The sequence below is a fragment of the Salvia hispanica genome, chromosome 5, assembly GCF_023119035.1.
Source record: "Salvia hispanica cultivar TCC Black 2014 chromosome 5, UniMelb_Shisp_WGS_1.0, whole genome shotgun sequence".
Taxonomy (NCBI): domain Eukaryota; kingdom Viridiplantae; phylum Streptophyta; class Magnoliopsida; order Lamiales; family Lamiaceae; genus Salvia; species Salvia hispanica.
The window spans coordinates 15,087,748-15,100,820 of record NC_062969.1 but is presented as its reverse complement, the minus strand read 5'-3'; the positions used below and the strand labels follow the sequence as shown (position 1 = coordinate 15,100,820).

Below are 13,073 nucleotides of genomic sequence, written 5' to 3'. Positions count from 1 at the left end.
GGCTCGGTTAAATTATGTCTCATGATTAGGTGCGTATAAATCGCACTTTTAAATTTTTATGCTATATGATTGGTTGCTAAATAATTCATTGGATTAAATATTTGGATTAGATGATCGAATATGATATGAAGATATGATTGGTGCAAAACATATATTTATATACTACTATATTGGAATTATTTGATAGAGTACAATATGGATACATAGTTATGTTTTACACATGGTGTTGAAAGTACATGAATCATGTGATTAAAGATAATCTATGAGGGTCTTGCCCTGAATCTAAAATCATAATGGACATATTGGGACCTTCGGATCAATTACAGTGGGACCTACGAGTCAAATCATATTGGGACATACGAGTCAAATCATAATGGGATCTTTGGGTCAAATCATAGTGGGACCTTCGGGTCAAATCATATTGGCATATTCCCAGACAGACAACAAGCTTGATCCGTCATAGAATAACAAAATTAAATAGAGAGGCATATGCATATGGATATGAAATTATTTATGATATTATTGCTTCTAATTATATGTGTTGGCTAAAGAATATGTTTGATACTCCCTCCGTCCGCGAATAGGAGTCCCGTTTTTCTATTTTAGTCCGTCCGCAAATAGAAGTTACGGTTCACTTTTACCATAAATGGTAATAGGGTTCCACCTTCCACTAACTCATTCAACTCACATTTCATTTAAAACTAATATAAACAAGTGGGACCCATATTCCACTAACTTTTTTCCACCCACTTTTCTTAGCAAATCATAAAACTCGTGCCACCAAGAAATGAGACTCCTAATGGCGGACGGAGGGAGTATTTAATATGATTAAATATTTGGATTAGATGGTGGAATATGATATGGAAAGACATATGATTGGTGCAAATGATATACATTTATAGGTTTGTGTTAAAATGACAACACCTCTTAAAGCGACATTGTGACACCATGTATCCAGCAATATTATAAACGCTACACAACAATAGTATAAACGCTACACAACAATCTATAGATTATTGTTTAGCGTATTGGATATTGCTGGCCGAGAAAAAATTGTTGTAAATTGTTGTCTAGTGTATTGGATATTGTTGTCCAGTGTATTGGATATTGCTGGCCGAGAAAATTTACCCTTGAACATTTTTTATGATTGCCACTTGGCAGCTGATTATTTGTCCACCTGTACAAATGATTCGCTAGGAATGGTGGTATTGTGTTACTTTAAGAGGTGTTGTCATTTTAACGCACCCCTACATTTATATACTATATTGGAATTATTTGATAGAGTATAGTATGGATATATAGTTGATATGTTTTACACATGGTGTTGAAAGTACATAAATCATATGATTAAATAGGTACTGTGACAGTCTTGCTCTGGATCTGAAATCATAATGGACATATTGAGACCTTCGGGTCAATCACGGTGGGACCTACAGGTCAAATCATATTGGGATCTACGAGTCAAATCATAGTGGGACCTTCGGTTCAAATCACAATGGGACCTTCGGGTCAAATCATAGTGGGACCTTCGGGTCAAATCATATTGGCATATTGAAAATCTGGGGCAGATAACAGGCTTGATCCGTCATAGAATAACAAAATTGAATAGAGAGACATATGCATATGGATATAAAATTATTTATGATATTATTGCTTCCAATTGTATGTGTTGACTAAAGAATATGCTTGATATTTAATTAGATTAAATATTTGGATTAGATGGTGGAATATGATATGGAGATATGATTGGTGCAAAGGATATATTTATATATTGTATTAGAATTATTTGATAGAGTATAATATGGATATATAGTTGATATGTTTTACACATAGTGTTGAAAGTATATGAATCATATGATTAAAGAGGATTTGTGATGGTCTTACCCTGAATTTAAAATCATAATGGACATATTAGGACCTTCGGGTCAATCATATTGGGACCTTCGGGTCAATCACAGTGGGACCTACGAGTCAAATCATATTAGGACCTACGGGTCAAATCATAATGGAACCTCCGGTTCAAATCATATTGGCATATTGAAAATCCAGGTCAGATAATATGCTTGATCCGTCATAGAATAACAAAATTAAATAGAGAGGCATATGCATATGGATATGAAATTATTTAAGATATTATTTCTTCTAATTATATGTGTTGGCTAAAGAATATGTTTCATATTTAATTAGATTAAATATTTGGATTAGATGGTGAAATATGATGTGAAGATGTGATTGGTGCAAATGATATATTTATAAACTGTATTGAAATTATTTGATTGAGTATAATATGGATATAGTTGATATGTTTTACGCATGGTATTGATAATACATGAATAACATGATTAAAGGGGATCTGTGATGGTCTTGCCCTGAATCTGAAATCATAATGGACATATTGGGACCTTCGGGTCAATCATACTCGGACCTTCAAGTCAATCACTATGGGACCTATGAGTCAAATCATATTGGAACCTACGGGTCAAATCATAGTGGGACCTTCGGGTCAAATCATATTGACATATCGAAAATCTTAGATAATATGCTTGATCCATCATAGAATAACAAAATTAAACAGAGAGACATATGCATATGGATATGAAATTATTTATGATGTTATTGCTTCTAATTATATATATTTCATATTTAATTGGATTAGATGGTGAAATATGATATGAAGATATGATTAGTGCAAAGGATATATTTATATACTGTATTGGAATTATTTCATAGAGTATAATATGGATATATAGTTGATATGTTTTACACATGGTATTGAAAGTACATGAATCATATGATTAAAGAGGATATGTGACGGTCTTGCCCTGGATCTGAATTCATAATGGACATATTGGGAACTTTGGGTCAATCATATTGGGAGCTTTGTGTCAATCACTGTGGGACCTACGGGTCAAATCATATTGGGACCTTCGGGTCAAATCATATTGGCATATTGAAAATCCCAGGCAGATAACAGGCTTAATTCGTCATAGAATAATAAAATTGAACATAGAGGCATACGCATATGGATATGAAATTATTTATGATATTATTGCTTCTAATTATATGTGTTGGCTAAAGAATATGTTTGATATTTGGAAGGTGAAATCAAAAGTGAAGTATATATATATTAAGTTGTGGCTCATATAACACACCACTATTTTCCAGAATTGGATATCAATAATGGTTTGGTTAGTGTGAGTTATGCAAACTCCACGTATTATCAGGGTCGGCGGCTGACGCATTTTGGAAATCTTCTCCTCCTCATTGTTGTACGTGTAAATGAATGTATAATGTATAGAGTGGCAAGGGGACCCCACCATTCATAATGTTTTGAAATATGTACATGAAAAATGTTGATTTTTGAACTTATCTTATTCGGGAGGGTTTCGCATTTAATGAGTGGACTAATTATTTAAAATCTTGGTTTTGATTTTTTTTATATATGTTAGGGAGATTGGGGTGTGACAGCCTGCTCGATAGCAAGAGCACCGTCGTGCCGAAGAGCACCCCCTACGTGGCGCCTCCTGATTGGCTCGTTTTTGTTTTGTAATATTTTTTTAAAATTCATAAAAAATCAAAAATAATTCGGAAAAAAATATATATACATATTTTCAGATTCCCAAAAATATAGTCGTTTTTTACCAATTTTTTCAACTTTTTTGATTTTTTTTTTTAAAAAAAATTATTCCAAAATCATCTATAAATACCAACATTCACCATCCATTCTTTACATCAAATTATCTCTCATTCATACTTCAATTTTTTTATTATTATGAATTTAATTATGTAATTTTTAATTTATAGAATTTTAATTATATAATTTTTAATTTTGTAGTAATTTGTAATAGTATTTTGGGTATTTTTAATGCATTTTAATATTGTGGAATTTTTTTTTTGTAATTAAAGTATTTAAATTGAATAATAGAATGATGGGACTCTTAAGCATGCTTTTGGGGAAGAGTAGAGAGTAAAAAATGAATGAATGTGGGTCTGGGCCCACATCCATACTCTTGCGAAAGAGCATAGATATGGATGCTCTAAAAATATAACCAAAATACGAATTTGGTCTAAAATATTCACTTTTTAAAAAACGAGTCCATAACAAATAAAAATGTAGTCGAAGTAGTCCTTTTTAAGACGGTTCCATCAAAAAACTAACGGTCAGCGCTAATTGCACAGTGGCATGACCGTTAGTTTTTGATGGAACCGTAAAATAAGGACCACTCCGACAAGAATTTCATTTGTTATGGATTTGTTTTTCAAAAAGTGAATGTTTTGGATAAAATTTGTGTTTTGGTCATATGTTTAGGATCAAAATTGATCTTTACTTTAATAAAGATACACTGTTTTCTCTCTTCACTCAACACACAAAATATCATCTCCTAAACTCTCGTGTTATGTGCTATTATCCAAGTGTGTCATCTATTATGAGAGAGAAAGAGTATAATTTAATTAAATCTAAAACGTGAAGTTTTTATTAAACTTTGAAAATTGTATTAATTATAATTTTGAATTTACACGTCATTGAAAGATGAAAAACCATAATTGAAATCATAATCATAATTATAAATTTTTTTGATTAAACATGCATTTCTAACTGTTTTTTTTTTTTATAAAAACACTGTGTGGTATACTTATATAACAAGTCAATTTATCCAATTAAAAGGGAAGAAAACTCTCAATAACATGGAAATAATGAAACAAGCCAAAATATATTTGGAATTGGATGGAATGAGAATTAAACCACGGCACATGTAAGAATTGTGAAGCGCGCAGAAATGGAATTTAGAACGAAAATACGTACTCTTCCACAAAGAAATGTAAGAAAGAGAAATATAATAAAAGAACAAAAAAATACTCCTCATTTAATATTCTTTCTGACTAACCAAGTGACCCGTCATTTAATAACGGTAGAGTATTGACCAAAGCGATTAGCGTGTGTTCGCCATAATTAATGTTTAATACTCCATATCATCTGAATTAATTGCCTTGATTTTACTAATTCTGTACAATTCTCATTAATTATATCATCTCACTAAATTTTTTCTGCTCATAGTTATCACAGTATATAAAATTAGGTTTATATACTACTAACCTTTTATCAAATTTTTCTTAATAAAATCAAACAATTTTTTTAAACATGCATCGATCAAATATGAGATAATTAATGAGAGCGATTATTTAAGCTAAAGAAACAATGGTCATTGATGTATTTTTCCACCCCAAAAACCACGCCTTAATTAATGGTGTAGAATTGACTCAAAGGAAGGTTTCGCCTCAAATTCAATTAGCCGTCGACAGGTCACTCCTAACCATCTAAATCAACCCCCCTAGAGAGTAGATAGAGACCAAGTCATTCACTTCCAACTTATACCAAACTTTTGTGAAAGTTGGTTTTTGTAGCTTTCACACATTTACACTTATATGACTTAATAATACTAGTACTATTCACTTACTATTCACGTTATCATAATAAATTCCATGCATCGATCACTCCCTATAAATATATTCCATTTCCTGCAACCAAATATCCCCACACCAATACTTGTCTTTAAATTCACCAAATTTAAAGGCATAAAATGGCATCACAAAATGCATCTACTTTTGCTCTTCTCCTCACTCTAGCTCTCGTCTTCCAAGCTGCTTTCGGTTAGTAATCAATACTATAATATAAACACTCTTTTCTTTTCTTTTTTTATTTTATTTTCTCCGCACATTGTTTTAATTTGTATATATATATATATGTAGTGTGATTATAAACAATGTAGATATTAATAAACACTAGTTACGTAGGAAATATTATCGAGTGCGAGAATTTGGAGAAGGATTCGTGCGCGTACGCAGTGTCGTCGACGGGGAAGCGGTGCGTGCTGGAGAAGCACGTGCAGAGGGGCGGCGCGGAGACGTACGCGTGCACGGCGTCCGAGATCTATGCGGACAAACTGAAGAATTTTATCGAGAGCGACGAATGCATCCAAGCGTGCGGCCTCGACCGAAGCGCGCTCGGCATCTCGTCCGACTCTCTCCTCGAGCCGCGCTTCGCCAATCAGCTCTGCTCCAACCGCTGCTACGCCAACTGCCCCAACATTGTCGATCTTTACTTCAATCTCGCCGCAGGAGAAGGCAAGTATTTTTCATCTCCTTTAAAAACGTGTCCCAACTGAAATTAAGGGATGCAAACTAAAGCAACTAATAAAAACAAAAGACAATTGTGTACAATTGTGTCCTCAATGCAGGGGACAATTTTTTTTTTTTTTTTTTAGTTATCGTATTTTAAAATTTTCCAACGCAAATAGTATTATTAGTATGTTGAAGTGCTAGTCTATGACCTGAACTTAGCGATTATTTAATAATGGCAGGAGTGTATCTGCCGAAATTTTGTGAAGCGCGAGGAGCGAACGCGAGGCGACAAATGGCGGAAATAAGAAGCTCGGGATATGCGACTCCGGCAGCTGAAGGACCCTCTAACAACTACGTTAGCTTTTTCGGCGAACCAGCACAGGCTCCTACTGCTTAAATAATTGGGATAAATTTCTTCCCAAATGTTATACGAGATAGGAAGAGAAATAAGGATATACCATGCCATATTTGTAATACTTAATTATACTATACTACACATGTTATATTGAATTATTATACTAGTGTAGTGTGTGTTTTATTTCGTCTATTGTATTTGAATTACATACTATCAAATCTATATCATACATGAATAAAATATCACCTTTACAGCTTTTTCAGTTCAATATGTTGGAAAATTTAGTTTTGTCAAATTAAATCATACGGATGTGGGTGGTTAGGTGATTCATTGACGGTGTACTTTGACAATAATTATAGCACAAGTAAGAAAATATGTCCTTCAATTAATCATTTTCACTTTAGTGGAATGAACGAGATCAGAACTTATTGATTAGTCGCAGCATTTATAAATTAGATCGCATCGCTGGGGTTTAATTTGGAGTGCAGGAAAAAAACATGTATTTATGGTTACAATAAATTTCTCTTCCACTTCAGACGACAAATACTGTACAAATTTAATGTACTCCGTATTAGAATAAATTATTGTTTAAAACTGAACAAGTTATGCCTACATAATGTGGATTGTGCATCTACATTGTTATAGTACTTGCAATTTTCAACATACTGTTTTACACGTCAACATCAGGAATTTTATTTAATTATGTACTATTCCATCCGCCCATTATTTAAAAAACCCTTTCGACTCCTTATGAATTTTAAGAAATTGTTTGACTTTGTAATGAAAAGTAAATAGAGAGAGTAAGTGGAGTGTGGGACTCTATTTTAATACTCCTTTTGTCCCACCACAAGTGATCAATTTTCTTTTTTTTTTTAATCTAAAAACAAACCTCAATCATCTCTTACTTTATTCTTTCTTATTTTTTCATCTCTGATACTTTACTCTCCACTCTAACTCAATATATATAATAGTCTTAATTCCCGGGTCCAAAAGAAATCCATCCCTTCTAATGGGATGGAAGGAATATTAGTTTTGTAATGGACTGTGAATACAAAAAATTAGTGAAATATGAGATCTGCATATAAAAAATGGAATAAAATAAAAAGTTACTCCCTCCGTCCCACAATGATTGTCCTATTTTTCCATTTCCGTCCGTCCCACAAAGTTTGTCGCATTTTACTTTTACCATGTTTCGTAGTGGACCTCATATTCCACTAACTCATTCATACTCACATTTTATTATAAAACTAATACTTTAAAAGTTAGACTCACATCACACTAACTTTTTCAACTCACTTTTCATTACATTTTTTAAAATTCGTGTCGAATCAAAGTAGGACTATCTTTATGGGACGGAGGAGTATTAAACAGGGGACCCTGGATAGAAAAAAGTACATTTTGTATCATTCGGCCCAAAATAAAGACCAATAATTTTATGTTGATGAAAAATATATGTTGATAGAGTATCCATCAAATAATATTTCTGCAATTTAACATTATTTAATGAAAAAGCGTCTAAGTGTGGCCCAACCCAAAGTGATGCTCGAGAATATTATGTTGAACTAATTTAGCTGCAATGAAAATGCGTCAAGAGTGATGTGCCAAAGCCCAACCCAATAAACTACTTTCAAAGTCATGGTTGCCATGTTTATTGGGATAGCATTTTTGGGTATCACAAAACAAAAAATTCATTTTTTTATAAGATGACACGAATATAAGTATCTTCTTATTTACACTGATATCAACGGCTATAATTTTAATTTAATTCAAACATTATTGAAATTACAATATAATACATCGAATATATATTTGGATTAAAAAATAAATTAACTTGAAAGTACAAACATATACTCCTAGTAATTAATTATTTACTAATTATATAGTATTCCATAAATGTCGATTAGAATAAAAGTCAGCTACTCAGCATATTATATGATGAGATTTGTGGCGTGTATTAATTGAATTTGTTGCGAAGAATAATGGCCTCTAAATTGTAGACTTAACACAAAATTTAACTCTTTTCTCCCCATAGATATTACTAGTATTGATATAGATGAGCCATTTGAAAAATCAAACGCCGACACGACATACTATTTTTAAAGGCTGCAATTATACTAAATGATTAAACGGATTCCTCGTGGATATTCCAGACTTTCACAGCAAATTTTTCAATTAAAAAAATAAATAGATTAAATCTTCGATTTTGATTGTGAAAGAGCCAATATTTTACCCTTAGGCAATGCCAAGCGTCGGATTTTTATATTTTGCCTTTTGAGTTTTATTGCCTTTTCTTATCCCGGACACTGACTCATCTAAAAACTAGTGCTATTTGTTAAATAAATTTCGCCATGCAGTTCTTCACTATCATCCAAGCAACTAATTTTTTAATAAATGATCTGGAACTTGGGTTTTGTCACAGTTTTTTACTCCAGGTTGAAATTAAAAGATTAAATCAATAAAAATAATGTGTTTGTTAATTGTTACTCTTAATGTGAAATAAAATTTAATTAGTTTATAGTTGAATTATTCTTGGAGTTGATGATTTCGAATTTTAGTTAATTCAAAATTATTGTAATGAATTCGGTAATTATATAAACTGAGTGGCTGTAGACTCTAAACCCAAAACTTATAAATTTATATCAAGATGAAGTTTCGTAGAGATTAGATCTATAGGTTGGTTGGTACTAGTTGTCATTATTACACATGCTATGTTAATAAATGAAGTTCTAATATAAGTTATTAAGTACTTATTTCATAGACACATGGCTGAAAGATATGTTCTTCATATTGTTACTTTTTCAAGTGTGTTTGGCCAGTTGGAGAATGGCTATCCCCACCATTTGTGTTTGGTGATCACATAAACAGGTGATCCACCATATTTTTACTATGTTTTTATTTTACAAAGATAATTTAAATATCTTAACCAAAATCAATCTTAAATTTTGTGAACTGATCTTATTTCAAAAATCCACAAACCACTGAACATGATTATTGACAACCAGTAGATAAATATTAAGGTAGTGTTCGGTTTCCTAGATAAAATATTATCAAGATATAATCTAGGATTGAGTTATGAAATTATTTTAGTCATAGGGGGTTAGTTATGACTAATTATATCATGATTATTCATTTAAGATTGAGTTGTGGCCTTGTGAGATTAAATCTCATGAACCACACACACTACTAATTTAATCTCGGGATATAATCTTGCAAATCGAACACCTTAAATAGTCTAAAATATTCTAAACCAGTAGATTACAATATTAATTAGTCTAAAATAGACTATTATTGATTTATTAAGACATACGGTTAAACAAATAACAAGGACAGTTTGGCCGAGTGGTCTAAGGCGCCAGATTTAGGCTCTGGTCCGAAAGGGCGTGGGTTCAAATCCCACAGCTGTCAACATCTAGTTGTATTTTTCATTTTTTTTAACATGGAATATAGTCAACACTAGTTGTATTTTTCATTTTTTTGACATTATAATTAGTGTTACCTTGAATTCTTATATGCTTTGATTTTTCTTAATGGTCAATTGATATTAACGCGTTTAAGTATATTATGTTGATATGCTTGTGTGTATTTACATATTCATTGTCATTTTATTGATATTTTTAGTTTCATTCATCTCTTTAAAATTAATTTTTGAAGGAGCTTAAGTTTTAATACATAATTGTAAAATAAAAGAGAAATATAAAAGAAATAGTGATTTGAAATATTGTTAGTGTAGACTATCTCATCCTATTTAAAAAGAAAAAAAATTCTTAAATAAAAAAGTGTATAATTTTAAGGGACAAACTGAAAATAGTTCTATGTTCTTAGGAGACGAAGGGGTAATATTATTGACATTGTTTTATGGTGCATGGTTATACTAAATAAAATATTAATAAAAATGACTATTTTCTGCTGATAATTTGACACGATTATATGCATGTGTTTATTGCTGGTGTGATTGTATAGATATTACACATTAATAGATTTTATTGATATACAAATAAAATTTACTTTATTATTTAATCGGAATATATATTTAATGTCGCATTCTACGATTATCTACGTACAATAAGATATTTAAATAAGACTTATTTTGTTGATATATTTTTGATAAAGACAAAAGGAATCCAAATAAATAATGGATGCATTAGAGTATAAAATGGAGAAAATAGAGAAGAGAAATCTGATACTAGTATAAAGTGAGATGAGAGATTCAAAATACGGGCAAAAAAAGAGTGAAATTGGTTAAAAAATCTGTAAATAGTATTCCCTCCGTCACGCCATAAGCTATCCACTTCTTTTGGCACAAGCTGTAAAAATTAATATATTTAAAAAATTAAAGTATGAGAGAGGAAAAAATAGAGAAGTAAAAAAAATAGATTAACAAATAAATTAAGAGAGAGAACTTTTTGCTTAAAATGAAAATATGACTCACTTATGATAGGAAATCTCAAAAAAAAGTATGGAGGGAATATAAAAGAGTATCCCGAACGGTAAGAGACCTCCATTATATATATATTTATGAGGTATCTGAAATATACAAATTTCATTGTAAAAAACTTTTTTATAATTTATTAGATATAATTAGGAAAAAAACATAAGTAACCAATTCATATTTATACCCTTTCTTAAGAAGATTAGGAGTAATAGTTTATCAAATACTCCATTTGTCCACAAATCCATTTTTTCATTTTGGGACATCCACAAATAGGAGTCTCGGATCTTATTACTATGAATGACAAAGAGGTCTCACACTCCACTAACTCATACCACTCACATATCTTTAAAACTAATATATACAAATGAGACTCATATTTTATTAATTTTCTTTTACCCACTTTACTTAATATATTTCTGAAAATTCATGCTGAAAAAAAATGAGACTCTTACTTAAAGATGAAGACGGAGATGGAGTATCTCTTTTAGTAACTTAAACTCTCAATCTAACAGTTTAATGAAAGAAAATGAAAAGAGAAAACTAAAAATCGAGAAAGAAACAAAATCCACTTTGATGACATAACTAAACGTGGGTCTTACAACGTATTTTCTGGTCAATGTTGGATCCTAAGTCTTTACACATAATGATTTTTCTTATTTTACTTATAAGAGAGTCATATTGCAGCTACGAATCAGCTTGTTGACAGTAACATAGGATAAGTACTGATATCTCAAGTTGTTACCGTTTAGTTCCATGCATTTTTTTCTATTGAAGTTAAGTACTACTACAAATTAATTGCTTTAATCATTGAACCGTTTTTTTTTCGAACAAGCCGAGATGTTTACCCTCATGCATATCTCCACTGCTCGATTGGAGAAATGAAATGAAACTTCTAATAAAAATCCAACAAAAATAAAAGAATAGTAAACAATAGGATCGGCACCCAAATGAAGAGCTCAAGAAGTTTAAGTCCCTAAAAAATTTTCAACTTTGTTTTAAATGATATTGTTATGCAAAATTATTAATAATTTAAAATTACTTAAAAAATATGTAGTGCTTTGGAATAAAATTTAAGAATCATAATGGATCCTAATATCCCCTGTATCCAAACTAAAGAGGGAATAACAAACAAAATAAAACCCATCTTTCTCGTCAGATGCAACTAAATCGTGTCTTATTTCGCGTGAGATATCCCAAAATCCAAAAATAACTGAATTAGAGCATCTCCAACAGTATTGCAAAACTTAAAATGCAGTAGGAAAATCTCTCCAACAGTACTGCAAAATCAATCCCATTATTGGTTTTTAAAGAAAAAATACCTATCTTTAGGTTTGCACTAAAAGTATACCAAAAACACTTTTCATAGTTTGAGTTATTGCATTCAAGTCCAAATCAACTCATATTTATCAAAATAGAAGAAGTGAAGGATAGAAGAAGAGAAGAAAGAGAAATTAAAATACAGAGAAAAAAAAACTTACAGAGCATAAAGTGGCGTGGAGAAGATGAAACTGTGAATTAACCTAATCTAATCTTATTAATATTTGATTTAGTTATTAAATAGTGGATTGGCCCATTTTAATATTATACTATTATTCAATATATCGGAAAAAAAATAATCTATTGTTAATCTAACTGTACATATATAACAAAAATAGTTAACATTAGTAATTAAAATAATGCATAATAATCTATTGTTAATTTATTAATGAATACTAGATTTTATATTTAGTTATATTAATTAATAAATTTTATATTATATTATTTAATTAATTTAAAATATTGACAAAAGTCCCATGAGATTAGTGTGTAATTTAGATAAAATATATATGTATGATTGAAAAGTATAAAAAGTTAGTGGGTGAAGAATATTTTGTTGGATTTAAGTTTAGTGTAAATGATTGGAACAAAATCAATATTTAGTGTGAGATTTATACTAAAATAGGTTTGAGTTTAGTGGAATGGTTGGAGATGGTTTTAGTATTTAAAAATATTGCAACAGATATGAAAATAAAAAAGAAATACGGTGTAATTAAGATTTAATGATGAAATAATTAGACGTGGCACATAATTTGGTAATACCTTCCCTAGTTCCACCTTCAGCTTCAGCTCCACGCCAAATACGACCAAAATCGGAGCCGCCATCCCTTCTTCACTCTTCTCTATATA

At 30.8% G+C, this 13,073-nt stretch overlaps 1 protein-coding gene and 1 non-coding gene across 2 annotated transcripts; both read left to right on the top strand.

Annotated features, from left to right (window-relative positions):
• Window positions 1–5,488: 5,488 nt before the first annotated feature.
• Window positions 5,489–6,743, top strand: LOC125187796. Its single transcript, XM_048084433.1, has 3 exons — window positions 5,489–5,649; window positions 5,794–6,123; window positions 6,360–6,743. The coding sequence occupies exons 1-3, from the start codon at window positions 5,580–5,582 to the stop codon at window positions 6,515–6,517; spliced, it is 558 nt and encodes a 185-aa protein (XP_047940390.1). The 5' UTR covers window positions 5,489–5,579; the 3' UTR covers window positions 6,518–6,743.
• Window positions 6,744–9,800: 3,057 nt separating this feature from the next.
• On the top strand, window positions 9,801–9,880 carry TRNAL-UAG. Its single transcript has one exon. It is a non-coding gene; the product is annotated as a tRNA-Leu (tRNA).
• The last annotated feature ends 3,193 nt before the right edge of the window (window positions 9,881–13,073 follow it).

Coding starts and splice junctions, on each gene's coding strand:
- LOC125187796 (XM_048084433.1), top strand. CDS start 5,580: ATGGCATCACAAAATGCATCTACTTTTGCTCTTCTCCTCACTCTAGCT. Junction 5,650..5,793: donor CGTCTTCCAAGCTGCTTTCG/GTTAGTAATCAA, acceptor CTAGTTACGTAG/GAAATATTATCGAGTGCGAG. Junction 6,124..6,359: donor CAATCTCGCCGCAGGAGAAG/GCAAGTATTTTT, acceptor TAATAATGGCAG/GAGTGTATCTGCCGAAATTT.